Genomic DNA, 19,023 nt, shown 5'->3' with positions numbered 1-19,023 from the left:
TCCGGGTCTCGTGGCGCGGGCTGACGTGTGAGCCGGCCCGAGCCGCGGGGCCGAGCCGCGGGGCCGCCCCTGCCCGCCCGGCCGCCCTGCCCCCGCCCCCGCAGCCCTCCGCGACGGTGGCCAGAGCACGGTGAGCGGGGCCGCCGCGGCGGGGCCGGGGAGGGCGCGGGCTGGCGGCGGCCGAGGGTTTGTGCGGACACCTCCGCCTGACCCTCCGTCCGTCGGGCGCGGCGCGGGCCGGGGAGTGGCGGCGGAGCCCCTGTGGGGGCTGCGGGGTAACTTCAAGCCTGTTGAAGTGCGGAAATGTCCCCGCCGCCGGGCGCTTCGCCGGGTGCCTGGGAAGGTAAACACCGGGAGAGCCGGAGCCGCTCCGCTCAGTATTGGGCAGCTCTCCTTTTTTTTTCCCAAACCAGAAAAACGTCGGCTCGTCTTCTTAACAGCTGGTCTGGTTGTGGTTTTTCTGGTTATTGGGGGTTTTAGTGCGAAGTGCACTCTTCTGTCGATTTTCCTTTTTTTTCTTAAAGGATCTCAGTCTGATACTTTGAGCCAAAGAGGGTTAGTTTTCTCTCTTTAAAGAAGCTGGCAGTGGCATGCAGACACCAGGGTTATGTGCTCCCAGGCTGCTCCCCGCTTTAGGAACAGGGTGCAGCCGAAGGGGGAGAGATGAAACAATGTAATGTGAAAGATAAACAGTATCACACTGCCGTTAATTTATTAAAGATAGGGTTACTGCCGGGAACTCTTCATGGGTGCTCGAGTATGTGATTCCTGGGGAATCCACGGGGAAGGGGTATATTGGCCCTGGAGACCACAAGATACGGTTATTTCTCTGCTGCTGTTACTGCGCTGGGTTCCCCAACTGTCCTGCCCTGCAGCTCAGCCTCTGCCTTCCATAGCAGTTCTGAGGCCTTGGCTAACCAGCCCTTCTACAAGAATGTGGTGCAAGACCTACATCAAAAACTTTGGTTTCCTGGCGAACACCTGTTTGTCTAGTCAGGTGTCTTCAGGATTGCCTTTTAGATTGTAGACTATTTGTGTTGTATACTGTCTGAACAACCATATCTGTGCAGATATATAAGTCTTGAAAACCATCTCCAGTTTTTAGAGGCAAGGACATCTAACATTTTGGTCTTTACAGGATTTTACATTACTGTTGTTAGTGTGCTTACTGGGGATGGTGTGTATCTTTAGTGAGTAATAGTGGGTTATGTATTAGAAGTCTTTAAATGCTTGGCTGTTAGAGTGCTATCCCCCTTTACTCATTTATGTTACATTCCAAAAGCAGACATAAGCTCAAAAAATTAGAAGCGTGAGAGATCAGTTTCACTTTTTTATTTCTTCCTATATCCGTGATAAATTCATCCAGTTCCTGTGACTTGATGAGATGAAAGAAATCAGTCTTTGATTTTAAAAAGTGACCCTGTTGCTGACAGCGAGGCTTGAAATGGTAGAAGCAGTTTGCAAAATAAAAGTAATTGTAGTGTTAGCAGTACATTAGTTGGTTCACTTCTTACCACTGTTCCTTCCCCTGCCACTGTGGTGGGCGAGTCCAACATTTTTGGTTCTTTTTGCCCTTTGTAAAAGACAAGATTTACAATGTTTGTCTAACTCTTGTGTGGTACAGAGTTCTGTATTTTAAGTCGTTTAAGGTCATTTCGTATAAGGAGCTAAAAAACGGCAAAGTTTTACTGATGTGTTATTGGTAACACTGAGTTGTTGCATGTGCTTCCCTGACAGGCAGGGACATTCCTGACCCACTCGGGAGCATAAGCCCCGAGGTCTACTGTAGAACTGAGATGATGGTAGCAGCAGTTATGTAGCTCTGGGTAGATCTTTTTTTAGCCTAGTTAGATAGTATTTTGCTGACTATAGAAATAAATAGACAAGGTTCTATGAAATTCCTTATATTGTGCAGATTGTGATGGTTTTGCAACACCTTACGTAAACCACAATCAAGTCCATTAAGTTCCAAGCTGCCTGGCCCAGTTACATGACCAATATTCTGCAGTCCATATTCTTTTGTTCTAAGGCAAAAACGAGAATAATACAATTGTTGTTAAAGAAGTATTCTACATTTTTAAAATTTCATTATGTTTTAATAATTTTGAAACTATTTTACCTGCTTTCAAAAAGTTAGTATTTGGTTTTGGAGGAAGTTAGTTTCTAACTGACTTCTGGTTTTGTTATTAACTTCTCATTTCCTACCTTCATATATTTAAACTTCAGAATAAGTGGTGTGTGAATGTTATTTGCATAACAGATGTGTAATAAAACTATGTTTGTGTTTCAGAATTTTCCCTCCTAGATATTATAGGTACTTGACATACATTCTTAAAGACGAAGTTTTGTCTCTGCTGTAGCTTGTCATACCAGAATTTGACCTAACATGAGCCTTCACAGGGCCGGTGCAATGAAAGTAGCAAGATCTTCTCTTCTTATAAATGCATGTGAATGGCGAAACTGTACAGTGCCCTGACAATACCAAGTATCAAATTCTTACTCTGTATGTTTTGAGCATTTATCAGATTGTTCATCACAACAAATACGAAAATGTTTTGGCAGATGCATTTATGCATATAAAACTTTATGTCATCTGCCCATATTCTGCTTGGAACACAGCTCAGAGAGCCTGTGAGCCTACTTTGCATACGTGCTGTTAAACACTCTGCATATTTGCATTTACATACCTGATATTATACTTGATATTAAACACACTCTCTGTTTTAGCTTCCTAGGTTAGAGATTCGATTTATGAATGCATACAGATCTATCTAGTTGTTAATGAGGCCCCTGATTCTGCAAAATGCTGATACTTCTTGTAAAATCCAAGTACTCCCAAACCCTCTAGAAGTACAGTGGAAGCTAAGAAAACTTTCTAGGGCTCTATCACAGAGCTGAATCTTGCAGTCCTGGTTCAGGAAAAAAGAAAAAGGAATTTTTTTCCCAGAAGAGCTCCTTCAGCTTGGATGCCTTGACTCATCAACAGCTAGCTTCCCCAGTTCCCAATGAGCCTCATTTGAAGTAAGACTCCTTAGCTCCTCATCATGAATGAATACAGTCGGGGATATGAGAAGGATCAGCGTGTGTTAGCTGTGTTAATCTTACTTCTGCTGACAGAACAGTGGCTCTGCGAGCAGTACAGTGGAGAAATATGGTTCTATCCTCTTCCCTATTCCCACTACCTATTCCATACTACTGGCTGAGGCTGAGGCAAGAAAAAGGTCCCTTAGTGATGATTGATAGGGCTTTTCATGAAAGATTTGAAGATGCTTGGGGGAGCAGCCCCTGGCATGATTGAACAATTGTACATTTGCATTGTTGTTAATTGAACAGATATGCTTCAGAAGCTTTCATTTAAGTGTCTAACTGGTATTTTTACAGATAATGGAACAAATTAGTCCCATTTGGGTGGGAACAGTTAGAATTACGCTTGATAAAAGTTTTCCTCATTAAGATTAGTTCTGATTCTTCTGCAGCTTTGCATGCATTAAAAAGCATGGCTTTCTTGAGCTAAATATAGTTTCATTCTTACTTTATAAAGCTTCTAGACAAATGTCAGATCCAAAGCACTGAGCTGTCCTCAGAAAGAAACGATTTTTATCAGAAAAAAACCAGAAGAACTGGACAAAAATGTTGCACCAACCACTTACATGACATAAGCAGCCGCAATGTTCATTTACTTTATTTGTTGAATCTTTGTCAAATACAGACCTCTAGTATTATAGCTTTGGTCTTATTTTTTTCATACATTCACATGTGTATTTTCATATATTTCCTGTTAGTTAATAATAAAATCTTTATTTTTAGCAGGGCAATATTTTTAGACAACTTGATAAAATAATTTATGTATTTTTTTCACACATTAAGAGGTTTTTTTTTACCTAAATAACAGCTGTCTGAATGAAATTACATGACTATGTGAAGAACATTTGGGGTTCTTCAAACAGTTAAACTAAATCAAGTGTGAAAGAAGGGTTCCTGATGTGAGCAGCCTTAGTTTAACAAGAATTCCTGTGCAAGTGATTATAGTGTTGTTAGGGGTTCCTCATCCTGGTATCTAGATGAGACTGATCAGATGTCACCTGTAATTAAGCACCCCTGTTTGAAAATACTAGGTAAGCTTTTTATCAGAGAGTTCTGCGAAATCTAGAAATATTCTTCTTATTATATTTCTTATATAAAAGAGACTTTTTTGAGCCATGGAGATTGTCAGATGGTTTAGCTTCAAATTAGTATGTGGAACAAAACTGTCTAAAGATGAAAGATGCATATTTTTTGTGTGAAAACTGTGGAGCCAAAGGTAAGATGTGTGTTGTGAACTAATCCTGATCTTGTGAAACAGTACCATAGGTTTTTGTTGTGCAAATTAATATGGATTTAAAAATCTGTTGCTAGTAGGTGCAGGGGAGAGTTGTGTCATTTGCATAGCACTTTCCTTTTGATAATCTAAACTAGTCTGTGAGTCTGCTGAATTAGATGGATGATAGTCTCTGGTAAAAACTGGGTCATCTGTTAGCTAAGCATATGTAAATAACCAAGTCCAGAAATCCTGTTAATTGCTACAGATTCCCTCTGGTACAAGTACTGATTTAAAAAATTCTAATTGATAAGCTTCAAATTGTTTACTGCAGGTATGTAGAAAACTTGATTCAACTTCCATTGAAGTTGAAGACAGGCACCAGCTAGCTTCAGATAAAATTTGATCTGGCCTGAAGGTGTTAGGAGTAGGGCTGCCAGGGAATAGAGCTGCTTTCATCTGAAAATTGAAAATCCTGCTATCTTTCTCAGCATGCTGCTACCCTGTTAAATCTGTTTGCTCAGTGGCAAGTGATTAGAAACATATGTCATCCCTGGAGAAAAAAAAAAATGAAAGTATTCCAAAGAATTTCAGTATAATTTTGTGTTTGTATGTGATCAGAGTAACATTAAGGAATAGTGTGTTTTTACAGTTTTAAGGATTTAGTAAGGTATTTTGTAAAGTAAACAATTGTACTCTTAATATATTAGTATAAAAAAGCTTAATAGCTCATGGTTTAGGACTGCATTTGCTGCCTCAATATGGCGGAAAAAAATTCATTTTTATTTGTTTTGAAACAGTATGGTTTTTGTAAAGGAGTGAATAAGAGACTATTTTTCATGTTTAATTTTGCAAAGAGACAAAATGTCTAAAAATTTCTGAATTATTAACACTCAAAAAAAAAAAATTTGAAATAATGAGTTCCTGCAGGTCACCTGAGCTGCGGTAACTGCCTGGCTGCTCATGGTTAGCTCAGGGCCCCTCTGACGTGTCTCAGCATAACCTTTTTCTTTTACAGACTGGACAAAGTCATGTTTCAATGGCCAAACCGAGCACAATAGGTTATATACTTTCTTACAGGAGCATACTTTTTAAATACTTTTTAAAGTAAATTATTCGTTTTGTATTATGAAGCCCAAAAGTTAAGCGCGAAACATCTCTCAGGCGGGGTAATCAACAGCAAAGTCAGGTTCCCTGTTCTACTTCCAATGGGGGGCTGGTATGAGAGCCTCACCTCTGCCATTTTCCATCTGCAAGGAATACTCTTTTTTCTTGCTTCCCTGCAAAAGCAGGTCTGCCCCCTGGAATGTCTGCTCCTCTTCCATGTGTAGCCACTTACTCAGAATCAGGCCTGCCAAAGCAACGCAAGCCTTTGGCCCTGGCTGGCATGGCACAGCATGGGTGTCCTTGCAGGGCTGGTGCAGAAGTGCTTCCAGCAGCGTTTTGGGGTTCAATATGTGTTGCTTCCTGCAGCAGTGCATCACTCACACAGCTGCAGGGGTGCTGAATTTAGGAGATTGGCAGTTGTTTGGGAATGGGAAGAGGAATGTCAGCAAGCATTGAGGCAGTCTGTAATGCCAGATACTAACCAAAAGCAGGAGAGTAAACAAATTTGCCTAGGTTTTCTGCTTACTATTGAAGTGGAAGAACCATGAAAGGCAGTGGGAGTTCTTGCCTTACTGAAGACCACAGGAGAGGGCTCGCAGTTTGCTCTGTAAACTGGTTGAAATATAATGTGTGATTAATTTTACAGAGGATAACTCACCTTTTTGCATTAACATATGTGAAATAAAATGATTAATAGCCATTAGTCGCTCAGTGCAATAGGAATAACTTTGTTGTCCTAGACCATTGTCAGTCTCCTTCACTAGAAGAAGCTGAAGCATTTACTTAGCAGAAAGAGGGTATTATTCTTGGACAATATTCTGTGTCATTGACATCTTGTCTTAATTAGCTTTCATATTCCGAGAGCTTTCTTTCTGAAAATGTCATCATTTTAACAAAAGAATGACCAAAACTGACAGCTGGAGTTTGGTAATAACATTCTGTATCAAATATCAGTAAATGAATTCTAAAATAGCTGGACTTCTTTTTTGGTCCATGACTGTATGTGCATAATTAGCTCCTTTTCAAGTGTTGCCCAGAGGAAATGTTGAGCCACCTGCATGGGAATAAGTAAATAGCTTTTTTAAATCTTGGTGGATCTTACTTAGCTCCCTTGGGGAGTTCAGTTTTGGTCACTGACATCAGCCTTATTGCCTTTAACGCCTGAAATCTCTCTTTGTCCTGATATACTGGGATTTGGCCATGAAAGGGAAGGGGGGAAAGAGTAATGGAACAATGAGGAGTTTCAGTGTGTGGGTTCTTGTCCTCTGAGAGTTGTACTTGACACTGACAAGACTTAACTAAGCTGAAAGAAGCATCTGTATAATCTTCTGTATTTCCCTGATATGCCATTCTGTGTTGAACTGATGCACCTCAGCATACCTGTCACCTTGGTTAACTTAGCCCAAAAATAGTAAGTTTCCTGCCAGGTTCTTATTAGATCCTGCCACTCTTTGAAGGGGTGTGAACTTTTTCACATACTTCAGTTTGAGACGGGTTGCGATGCTTGGCTGTGAAAGGGCTTTGACCATTATTATAGGTAGTTGAAGTTTTTATGCTGTGATTCCTGCTTCACTGCTCTAGGTGCTAGCACTGTTGTTGTCACATTGGCTCAGAAGAATATTCTTCCCCACTCAGAGCAACTCCAATTGTCCACTTCAGGGTGAAAATGTTAGCAATGCTCAGAATGTTGTGGTGGTCACAGTAGTGAAGTTGTGCTGTGGAGACAAGGGATGTATCAGTGCTCCAGTAGTCTTGTAAGACCACTAGAAAAAAACCATCAGGGAGAGCTTTACCACTTACTTCTCACCTTCAAGTCTGTCCCTGCTCAAAAGCTCCTTCCCTGGTTTCAGATGTCACTGCAGTATCCTTTAGTGGCTGGCTCAGCATTTCTTAGTTTCTTTGGCTTTGTCCTATATTTAAGGAGCTGTTTTGTATTATATTCGCATTTTTAAGAAACACCAGATGAATGACACTGGAAAATTAATTCATTGTTTACTTACAAGGTGGTTTGTGGGAGAGTAGCAAAGTTACCCAACTACTATGCCTTGAGCAGGATGTGGCTGGGTGAGCATTTCCCTTGTGGAGCTCCTCCTGGGGTCTCCAACTCCTCCTTGACCAGTGTCAGTCAACTTGGTGTCTCTGTTGAATCCAACAAGAACTCCACTAGTTGCATCCATCTGTGTGTGTGGGTAAGCACAGACTTTTCTATGAGGAAAGGAGCTGGTTTAGCTTAATCTGCATTGAAGAGTTAATCTTAGATCTTGTTAATTATCCTGAGAAAAGTTGTGCAAGAAAATACTTGCCAACTCATTAGGCTACTGGCTGGAAGTCCAGGGAGACAGGCTGATGCTTTCAAGTACAAAACCAGCTGCTCTCCCCCCACCCCCTGGAGTTAAAAGGAGAGTGGAGATGATTGCTTTATACCATGAAAGTGTTGCTATGTCTAGGAACCCACTTTGGAATCAGCCATCAAAATCATTGCAGCTCTTTTCCCTAGAAAAGCTAAATGGATGATCTGAACTGGGACAATTAGTTGAAGAAAGCTGTAATTGGAGCCACACTTTACTGTGGCAGCTCTCCTTCTGGCAGGGCCCACAGTTATATCCTGCTCTTTTGGTTTTGCTGCCCAGTCAGCCAGTTGGTTTTCTTTTGTCCTGAAAATTCAGTTTTATGCCCAGGAGGAGGCCTAGTAAAAAAAGATCATCAGTAGTCCTCTAGAGATCTGTTGTCAAGAAGAACTACTAGATCCTGGTGCACTAAATCCTATGAGAGTCATAGTATTTGTTCCAGTAAAAACAGGGTGCAGCTGTAAGTGTGAAAGAGATGACGAGAGAGAGCTTCTCTTGGTTTGTTAATAAAATCCCTTATAATAAAAGGGATTAAAAATCAACGTTATAAAAAAGCCAGATATAATGTTGCCATGTTTTAGACTTTAGTTCTGTGAGGGAATATTTACTTGAACTATCTAAATTACAGTAATAGAGGAGAACGGATCCTTGGAATGTTTTAATTAGTATCAATTAGTATACAAGATTCTTCTTTACAGAGGCTATTTTTAGCCTTGTTTGAACAGTGGAAGTTTTCCTAGAAAACTTCAAGCTTATTTTTGCTAGTTTTATAACCCTAACAATTTAAAACTTTTGTATAAAAAATTAAGACCATTCCACTGGTTTCTTATGCCAGGCCCTTGGCTTCTGGATTAATTTCGATTTAGTGTGGTGTCTTTGTCTTTAGTGTGGGTTCTGTTGCCTTAGAATCGTGCACCCGTTAACTTCAGACAGAACACCATTTATTTATTTCAAAGTACTGCTTATTTTTCTCTTTTTTTTCTCCCTATTCTCATAGTTCCTTTTGTGAAGTTTCTTCCCTATTCAACTACTAATGCTTTTGTTTCCTTACACTGTCCTGGAGTTTTATCCAGTGTTTAGTTATTCCCTTCATTTGCTTTTTGAATGGCTCTGCTACCATTTTTGCTTTGTTCCTCCTTTATATCACTTTGGTGATAGGAAATGTGTTGCAGTAGTAGCAATTGAACTAGAAATTTCACAAAGCTGTGTGCAGGTGAAATCAGCCAGTCCTATGTACACATACATCTGTTTGACTTTTTAAAGAGAAAACTCCAAAATCCATGCATATTATTTTCCCCCTCTATGCTCCAATCCATTCTGAAGAAACACATGATGCAGAAATCAGTGGATAAAATTCTCTGCCCTGTCTTACTCCCAAAGTTTAGCTGTACGACTGAAATAATGGGAAGTTAAATAATAGTCTAGTGAGTTGGATGTAGATAGTTCATCAAAAGAGTAACAAAACACTCAGGATTCTATGGGAGGGTGGGTGTGCATGAAGTACAAATACTACAAAACATGGAAATCAACGGGAAAATGCATTATATAACAAATACAGAAAATTCCGAGTTTGTCTGGGATTCACTGTTTTTGAATATTTTGGCTTCTCTTGGTTAGCTGGTCACTAGTAAACAATGTTGCCCTACTGCAGATATCTTTATCTATTATTTTACTGTACAACTAATAGGTGTTGTGTTGGACTCTGTATGACTAGGCAGGGTTCAGTGGATCCACTCCCTAGAAGAGGCAGGATTAGACACAGACTTTGGAGTGACCAATTGTACCCAGAGGCATTTTGAAATGCCCAGTAATGAGTCAGCAGGGATGCCAGTTGCCCCATGAGTGCTAGCAGTACCTAGGGGGGCAGAGTGGCCAAGGAGAAGTGATTCCTATAAAAGCAGTGATCAGGAGACTTAGGAGGAGCTTATCACATCAGTCTCTTATTGCTTGAAGCAATTTTTCACTCCCTGAGTTAATGGGTACTATGGTCACAGAGTCTCAGTGCCTGGTAGTTTCCTGGACTTGATGTGCAGGATTGCAAGAGTGTTATGTTATGCTATATGAGGCCAACATGCAAGAGGTTTTAGATTCTAGAAGAGAATATTTGGAGGTCATTTGGAGATGGGTAAGATTATACAAAAGAACCAAACTTGGAGCATGCTGTGAAATAGAATAATTACAAAAAGGGTCAGGTATTGTAAGAAGACATGGATGCTAATGTGGCTTTGATGCAGGTAAAAAGGCAAGGGAACACATTATTTTTAAGGAAACCTGTATACTTTAGTAGATTACAGACAAGTGTAGGAGAGAGGGTTTCCACATCTGACAGATGAAAATGAGCATTTTATCTTTGAGGCAGTGAATGATTCATGTTTTGTGTATGGCTTTTGCTATTTTAGCCCTTTATAATTTTTCATAATGCCTGCAGAGGCAGAGCAATTAATTTGCTTTTTTTCTATAATTTTATATTAAATTTGATACATATTTTCATTTGTTCTGCTACACTTCTCCTGAACTGAACTCAGAAGCGAAATTAACTTGATGGCTTCTTAGCGTTATTTCACAATTGTGTTCCAAGTTATTGCAGTTGGCTGAAAAACAGTAGTGAGGATCTGAATAGGCTTTTGTTTCTCTTTAAAGTAATGTGGCAAGATTCTGTTACTTGCCTGCTGTGCTATGAGATATTTGGCTCCCAAGGATTTCTTACCCTTCAGTCTTCAGGAAAATAGCAACATAGAGAAAATAGTTCTTAGCAGGGGAATCTCCAGCCATGGTATGTATCATGTTTGTGATAGTCTACATTTTAAGTGCCTGGATCCAGCAAAGAAAAGAGTTAATGAGCTTAATGTTTTGATGCTGAAGATGCCTGGTTTAGTCCATGATAAATCTGTAGTAACTCTGATTTATTGATCATATGAAGTGAGTTTTTCTTTGAATACTGGAGTGATAAATATTTTTACGCAGTCTTTTATATGAAGGAGTAGAGATGACCAATGTGTACAGTTTGGCAATCCTGCTAATCAGCGTCATGTTAGAGTAACATTGGAGGGCATTTAGAGCATGGAAAATGGGCAAAAATTCTTGTTTGCCTTCATGATAGAAAGGAATTCAGTTTTATAATTATTACAGTGGAGCAAGGCAGAGTATAATTTCTGTCTCCTGGAGCCTGCCAGTTGCATGCTATTTACTCGGGAATGGTGTTGCAGAATTGGGAAATAATGTATGGTCATTGCAATTATTTAAAATACAGAACAGTCTCCAGGTATGAAAACCCCCCAGCCAGATTTCAGCCATAAAGACGGTGGGTTTGATAGTAGGGTATATAAAATATAACACACTACTGTAGGGCTGGGAGTGGGGAAGACAATAAAATAAACAGTTTACAATAGTTACTATAAATGAGATTGCTATTTTTTAAATCATGAGAGACTAGAAATATTTTCCATATGGCTTCATTGACTACAATTTCAAATAGGTACTCAAGTCAAAAGGAATGAGGGGCTTTTATTTCTGACTTAAATCATCAGAGACCATCCTCCACTTCACTCCGGAATTACAGTAATTCAAGCTCCGACCACAGTATTTTAATTTCAGTAGTTCTGTTTATGATTACCTCTTTGGGCCTCTTTGCACTGAAATGGTGATATTGACTTGCTGATGGTACATCATATTTGTCCATGTTTACTAATTCTCTCCTTTATTATGCTCTCTATCAGTTTGCTAGTCTGGAGGCTATAATAGATATCTTCTCAGCTGTTATTGTAGAGAGCTTTGGCATATTTACTGACTATGTCTTCCAGCTGTTTGTAAACCCTGTGATTTAAATACTGTGCTAGCAGTATGGCCAATCCAAAATATGGTAATTTTAAATTGAGTAAAAGACACTCTGCCAGTCAGAGGACTTGCAAGTATTTGACATTATAGCCTTATGAATTGCTGAGGTCCTATCAACTGATGTAAACCAACTCTATCAACTCCAAGGAAAACAAGGTGACGACAAAACAGAAAAACATACAAGAAAAAATAAGTAAAGTAAAACTACAAGCATTTTATTTCTTTCTCCAGGTCATGAGGAAAAGAACAGAGCACATACTCCTATTTTCTTTGATAGATTGTATGTAGAACAACTGTATTTGCAAAAGGTGGAGAGCTTGTGTGACACAGCAAAGAGGTCAGAGCTGGGCAGAACAAGTTAGCTGCTGACGTGAGATCAGACAATTGCAAGTACCGGGAGGCAGGCAGGAAGCACACTGCAGTTCTAGAACAGGATTTTGATACAAACAGGCTGCCTAAGAGCACTCAGTGGAGCCAAGAAATCCTGCTTTTTGGTATATAAAAGTCTTATTCTTAGACAGGGTCACAAAACGTTAATAAACTTCAAAATCTGATTACAGAGCTTAGTGCTTTGTGCATTTGAAATGTGTTACAAATAACACAGTTAAGCCAAGAATATTTTAAAGACTAATAAGGACATGAGAGTGCCATTTTACAAGTGAAAATCATCATATAGTATAGAGTGTTTCTCTCTTCTTTATAACTGGGCAGATATGTATAAAATCACTGTTTTCTTCAGTTTCGGCAAAAAATAATTGCATAAAGGGGAATTACTTACCTGGATTCTAAGCATATTAAATTAACTCAATTTTAGCATCTTTTTTAGGGGAAAACCTAGTGCTGTTCCCAAAATACATGGTCAATCTTTGGTTCTTTGCCAATGAAAGAGTTTGTTATAAGCTTGCAGGAGAGAAAGGATGATTTGTTTCAGCATTGTGTGAAGGTGGGAAAGCTTGTAAGAGATCTTTTGTTCAAAGCTTGGATGGCATTTTACTTGGTGATGCGTCTTGTGCTTTCTTTAGCTCATTGAGGTAATTTGTCATGTACAAGTGCCTTGGGGTAAATTCCTTCTAGCGCACGTCCGCTTAAATTTATGATGTTGTATGATAGATTAATTTTTCCCATTTTTGTCTAACCTTTTTCACTTGTATGTTCTATAGAGAATGTTAGCCTGTTTTCATTGGTGATGACTCTTACTTGATGTTTGGGTTTTGTGTAGTCCTCTATAATATAAACACTTGTCTGTTAGACATGATTATGTGTTACTGACCCCTAAATTATTTCAAATTACAATTAAATATTTTTTTGCAACTGCACTTGTTGAAATACCTTCTTGTGCATGTCAGCATTATATCCAGAGAAACTATTTTGCACTGTTTAGTAATCAGTGCTTTTATCTGTTCCTTATCCTAAGATAGTTTTAGAAACACCATACCAAGCAGAGGAGCTTATTATTCGGGGAGACTGTGTTGTTAAAAAATTTCTTCTATGCTATCATCTGGTTTTAGTGGTTCTGAATTAATTTCATGAAAGTTAGTCTAGTAGCCTTACAATAACTCTCAAAAAAAGTTATTAGATCATCTGCTCTGATCTCCTATATATTGGGGGACATTATATCTGACCTTGGGTGCTTCTGTACTTAGTAATATGTATTCTGCTGAAACATACTGAATGCAGTGAGTGGTGGGAAATCCACTGCTTCTTGGGCAGTTTGTTGCACAGATCAGTTACTGTGATGGTAAAAATGTATGCCTTACTTTTCTTTTTAATCTGGTTAATTACATCTTCCAATTACTGGTTCTTGATTAACTCTTCATTGAAGAATTCAATACTTGGGCCTGTTTTTCTTTTCTAAGGTACTTGTGCACTACATGATCATGTGATCTCTCAGTCATCTTCTCACTGCATAACCAGATTATGCTTTCTTAATGTCTAGGCAAAAAAAATTTCTTCCATCACTTCCTTTTTTTTTTTTTTTTCTTTTTCAGTTTTCTTTTTAAAAAATGGAGACCCTAGCAGGTTATGGGCATCAATGTTCAAACTCCATAATTAAGATACATATATCTTTCACCTTCTTTTACTCTCTGGCTTTCTCCACCATAGTAAAGGTTTATTCAGAAGAGTAGTAGACATTAACAAAGGAAGGACTTCTGAAATGCCTTTGCTTTTTTCTTCCCCTGAGATGGTAGAACTGTAATGGTGTTATATTCAGTTGAATGAAGACATACAGGTTATTCCTCTTTGTTCTAGTGACATTGAAACATTAAAATGCTCATGTGTAAAATGCTCAAGGCTGTAAGTTTTTATAGGCAATGACTGCAGAGCACATCTGTTGATTCAGCACACCCTTATCAAATGGCTGGTACCTTCATAAACTACTCGTTTTAGGAATTGGGAGGTTGTATCTGCTCTGGGCTGCTGTGTTTGTTAAGCTTGCCAGTTGTGTCACATTAGAGCCTGAGTGCCTGCAACACTAACACATGTTGAATACAGCTTTACTGATAGCAAGTTAAAAATATTTTTTAAGTATGGATTTGCAGAACTACCTAATATATCCTGAGAGTCCTCATTTGAGAGAAAGCAATCCCAGATTTGACCATAAGGGTAGAAATCCCTTGCAGTCTGCTGCATGGTTTGACCCTCAATTAAATCACTGAAAAGTTATTGGTAAAGAGTAAGTATACGTTTGAACACGCTTTACATGTCTGGTATAAGTGGTTTTAGCAGGTGAATAATCTAGAATTGATTTCCTACCATGTCCTCTCCAGTTTCTTTGAACATTCTGTATTGCTAAGTGATTAACCTAGTTCTTTGATGTAAAATTAGTGTGCCTAGCTCCATTTTTAAAGCGTTTCCAAGTTCACTTTTGTACCCCTGCTGCTTGCTTTCATTATACAACAAAGATGATTGTTTCCTTTAGCAAAGAACTTACTGAGTTTTAAATTATTTTCCTGTACCTTGATCTGGAGGGAGAATGCCAGCAGTTTATTAGGGTTTAGGAGTACAAGTTCCCCTGACCTTTCAATTTGTATATGTACACTTAAGAGTCCCGCTGTGCAGATGAGAGACAAGAATTTAATCTTTGTGCTTCGTGTTTGTTAGGATGCATTTCATTTTGGTATGTGAGAAAACCCAGGGGAGACACACACAGTCTTGCAAAAAAAATTTGTGTGAGACAGTGTTTTCAGCAACATCAAAATGTAACTGCACATACCAGACTTCTTCATTCATGCTGCCAAAGGAATAATAGGATTACCCTGCTTTGTTTTGCTTTTTTCACCCTGGCATTAAATGAACTGAAACTTCATGTGTGAGTCTCTGGAAAATAAGGTCAGTTGAAAAAGAGTTCATTGTCCTTTTATTCTTATTCTTCTTAGGTGTTAACAGACAAGTTCAGGTTTATCCAGAGAACCATGGCAGAAGGTGGATTTGATCCCTGTGAATGCATTTGCTCGCATGAACATGCAATGCGAAGACTGATTAATCTGGTAAGGATAACATGAGGATATTTGGAAGGGTGGTTATTCAGACATTACTTCAGCTCTTGCAGATTTGCAGTTACTGGTGCTTTTGAATCTGCTTATTCAGTTGCATGTACAGTTAGAATCTGTGTATCCATCTTTCTGATGAGCTTTTGAATAGCCAATACAAATTATAGCTTTCTGTTTATTTCCCAGAGCTGCATTTTGACAGCATTGACAGTGTTTCTGTTGAAATGTTTCTTTTATATGCATTTTTTTCAGTCTGCATAAAGCCAGAGAAATTACCCAGCAAAGTCTTTGTGGTCAAGGTAATTCCACACATATGAAGTTCCACGTACTCATACGGCAAGATAATGATGTCTAAATTTTTAAAACTACCCTTTAAATAGTTCTGAATTTGGGAATTCACTGATTCTGAGTTTTGAGTTCTGTTTCTTGCTATGTCATTGATAGGTTGAGCAACTTCAAGCAAGTTATGTACATTGCTCTGTGACCTGTAAAATAGCAACGTTTCTTTCTTTCTGTATTGAACTTAGTTCAATGTCTATTGAAAAAATAAGCAACAAAGTGCTTCTTTTTTTTTCTAAGTAAAAGTACATATTTTTTAAAATAACATTAACAATTATGAACTGTGAGCAATTAGGTGAACTTAATTACAACTCTAATTTGATTAAATTCTTTCCAAGATTACACTATACATCAACTTCATTTGATGTACTTCCCCTTGTTGATTTTCATAAACCTGTTTTTATCACATTTTCTTTCTTAGGGCCTAAATTAGTATAATTTTAAGTTACTGGGTACATCAGCTGTTCAAGGCAGTTGTGTGTGAAGAAGATTCTCTCTAGGATCAGGCCCTTCTTCAAGAGGTTTCTTAGCAGTATTTTGGGAAGGTTATCAGGAAAATATGACATCCACTAGCCTATGATAAGAGTAGAGTTAGTATCTAAGTCCCCAAAGAATGTATGTCTGGGTATAAGGAATCATAGAATCACATAATATTCTGAGTTAGAAGAGACCCACGGGGATCATTGAGTCCAGCTCCTGGCCCTACACAGCACCGTCCTCAAGAGTCACACCACGTGTCCCAGAGCACTGTCCAAACACTTTTTGAACTCTGTCAGGCTTGGTGCTGTGACCACTTCCCTGGGGAGCCTGTTCCAATGCCCAACTACTCTCTGGGGGAAGACTGTTTTCCTAGTATCCAACCTAAACCCCTCAACACAGCTTCATGCTGTTTCCTCAGGTCCTATCGTTGGTCACCATGGAGAAGGGGTCAGTGTTTGCCCCTCCTCTTCCCCTCACTAGGAAGTTGTAGACTGCAATGAGGTCTCCCCTCAGTCTCCTCTTCTCCAGGCTGAATAAGCCAAGTGACCTCAGCTGCTCCTTGTATGGCTTCCCCTTAATTTGTGTGGTTGTCCTTAAACCACTTCCACATGCATACATCCACAAAAGAAGAAACTTTTTTAAAATGGCACTTTTCAAGAGGTATATATAACTTGTTCATGCAAATGTGTGGGTTGCACTTGTATAGTCCTGGTTCACCCTGAATACAAAAACCAAAGTGTCCACACTTTATTAGTCTTGAAGTGTATCATTACAGTCATCTGGAATGCCAGAGGAAGAACTTAGAGCCAGGCAGATGCTGTACCAGTGTGTACTCTCAGAGAGCTTGGCTGATCTTACTTTCCAGAATGACTTTGCTCAGAGTAAGTGGAGTTCCCCACCCATGTCCATAACATAGCACTTGCAGAACTTGTGTCATCATGTTCTCGTATTGCACCCTAGGCCTGTGCACAGAGAACGCTGTCTCCAAAATACACAGGCCACACTAAGAGCCAAAATACTCCAGACCAGGCTCTTGCAGTGGGAGGGCTAGTCAGTGGCTGCAGCAGAAGGAGAGTGATACCCTACAGGACAAGAGGAAATGACAAGCACTTTCCATCTCACAGACCAGCAGACCCTTGGGCTAAGCATCAAAACTGGAGTTGCCAGCCCCAGATCTGTGTAGTGGCCAGCTGCACCAAAGTCCAAAATGACACCAGACAAATTGAGCATGTCTGTATAGCCAGTTCCATATGCTTTATAGGAAATGATACAATTTTCCTTTGGTAGTTCCCAATTGTGGTACAGCCAGTACTTTCTTGAAACTCGAGAGTCATTACAGGTTGATCCACTTTCTTACTGTCGAACAGTCAACAGGTTTGGTTGGGGACTGGAGAACTAAAAAGTGAAAAGGGATGTGTGCCCATTTATTGGTGTTACGAGAATTGTTCAGGATGGAAGGAACTTCAGTAGATGACCTAAGCCAACCTCTTGCTCAAAGCAAGGCTGATAGTGATCAGGTCATTCAGGGCTTTTATTCTAGCTGAATCTTGAAAACCTTCAAGGGATAGCAATTCCACAGCTTCTTGGGGCAACCTGCCCCAATATTTGGCAGTCTTTGTGACAGAGAATTTTTTCTATCCATGTTTTAGTTGAATGTATCATACCCTCTGCCATACAGTGCTGTAAAGAGCTGTCTCTGTCCTCTCACTAACCTCTTTGTAAGTACTGGGGACTGCTGTTAGGTCTCCCAAAACCATTTCTTCTCTGGGCCAAACAAGCCAAGCTCCCTCAGCCTCTCCTTACAGGGCAAGTGCTTCTGCCCCTGGAGACCCCACACTGAATTCACTTCAATCTGTAAATGTCTGATGTAGAAGAGCTCAAGACTGGATGCAGTATTCTAGATAAGAGTTTAAAATGAGTACAGGAGTGTAATTGCATCCTTCAGTCTGCTTATGCAGTGTTTAAAGGTTAGTGCTGCTGACACAAAGGCAGAGAGAATTGAGGCTTCTGTGGAGAATAGTTGTCCTTACTGTGGAGCCTTTACATCAGGCCTAGCCATCCTAGCTCATGCTTCCCAGTTAGAGGCACAATTTCAAAATCTTTTGAGCTCTCCCTGCTGCCCTTACATGGATGTTTGTACATATGTTCTTTCTCAAGAAGTATTTTTTTTGTTCTCAACATGATGTTTGTGCCATATCCCACAGTTGTGTTGATTCTGAACCTTGAGGCTTCTAAACACCTGCTAAAGTGGTGAGAAAGGAAGCCCCAGGACCAAGTTCAAAAGTTGGGAGGAAGAAAGGAGGATGCATGTTGGCTGCCCTTTTTCCTTAGGCTTGTTAGATGCAAATCTAAACCAGCACGGTTCAGAATTTTGACCCCTATTCAGCATTTTTTTATCTTTTCCTTTTTTGCTAGAAGATACTGATACTCAATGGCATTGGTCAGCCAGTTCCGTTTGTTGTGGCTGGAGGATTCTGGTTATGAACAGTGTAGGTGTGTCGTGTCCAAAGTTACAAGTGCCACAAACATCTGTGAGATTTTGTTCCTGGGCTGCTCCATGCAGTGTGAGGTGGGTAAAAATGGATCTTTTGGAGGAACACTAGTTCCTGTGTTATGAATGTGAACAGAGCACATAATAGGTGCATGCTCTTGGGCAGTCACCAAGAGCAGTCTAACAATGTTCTGCGTAGTTGCAGAAATGGAGTTTTTTGCTCAGTGTTCACTTTCCAAAAAGCTCATACCAATTAGTGCTTGAAACTGTGAAGAGTAAAGGGAAATTCCAGATTTCATCTCTCCTAAAAACCAAAGCAGATGCTCCTAAATATTTATAAGACCAAATCACTAGCTAGGATAATTTAGCAGAATCTAGAAAAGAAAAGTCTCAGAAATCTCAGTCAGCAGCCAGACTATCCTCAAGTAACCTGTTGTATGATCTCAGCAGGAGACTTGCTAAGCCATTTTTGCATCTTTAACTTTTATGCTTCAGTGAGAGTTCGCCTTCTAAGTTGCTGTTTTGTCACTCAGTTTTACACAACATAAGGAAACAGAAGTTTTACTATTTGTGCTAAAAAAACCACGTGGACACTGGTTGTCAAAATTGCTGAACCCCTCAGTGGAGACTGGGTGC

The 19,023-nt window shown here is 39.6% G+C and overlaps 1 protein-coding gene across 3 annotated transcripts in view; it reads left to right on the top strand.

Moving 5' to 3' along the window:
• The window catches only part of SMIM14 (small integral membrane protein 14), a 55,260-nt gene that overhangs the window by 13,818 nt on the left and 22,419 nt on the right, over positions 1-19,023 (top strand). The window contains exons 1-2 of one of the 3 annotated variants that reach the window (XM_032108659.1): positions 29-130; positions 14,964-15,074. In XM_032108659.1, the coding sequence (XP_031964550.1) occupies positions 15,000-15,074 (75 nt within the window). In that variant the 5' untranslated portion in view covers positions 29-130; positions 14,964-14,999. Of the gene's footprint in view, positions 1-28; positions 131-192; positions 344-14,963; positions 15,075-19,023 lie in introns of those variants that run through there. The other 2 variants (XM_032108660.1, XM_032108661.1) reach the window with 2 other exon arrangements.

This window comes from Corvus moneduloides, chromosome 5 (genome assembly GCF_009650955.1).
Source record: "Corvus moneduloides isolate bCorMon1 chromosome 5, bCorMon1.pri, whole genome shotgun sequence".
Classification (NCBI taxonomy): domain Eukaryota; kingdom Metazoa; phylum Chordata; class Aves; order Passeriformes; family Corvidae; genus Corvus; species Corvus moneduloides.
This window is presented reverse-complemented; position numbering and strand designations above follow the sequence as displayed.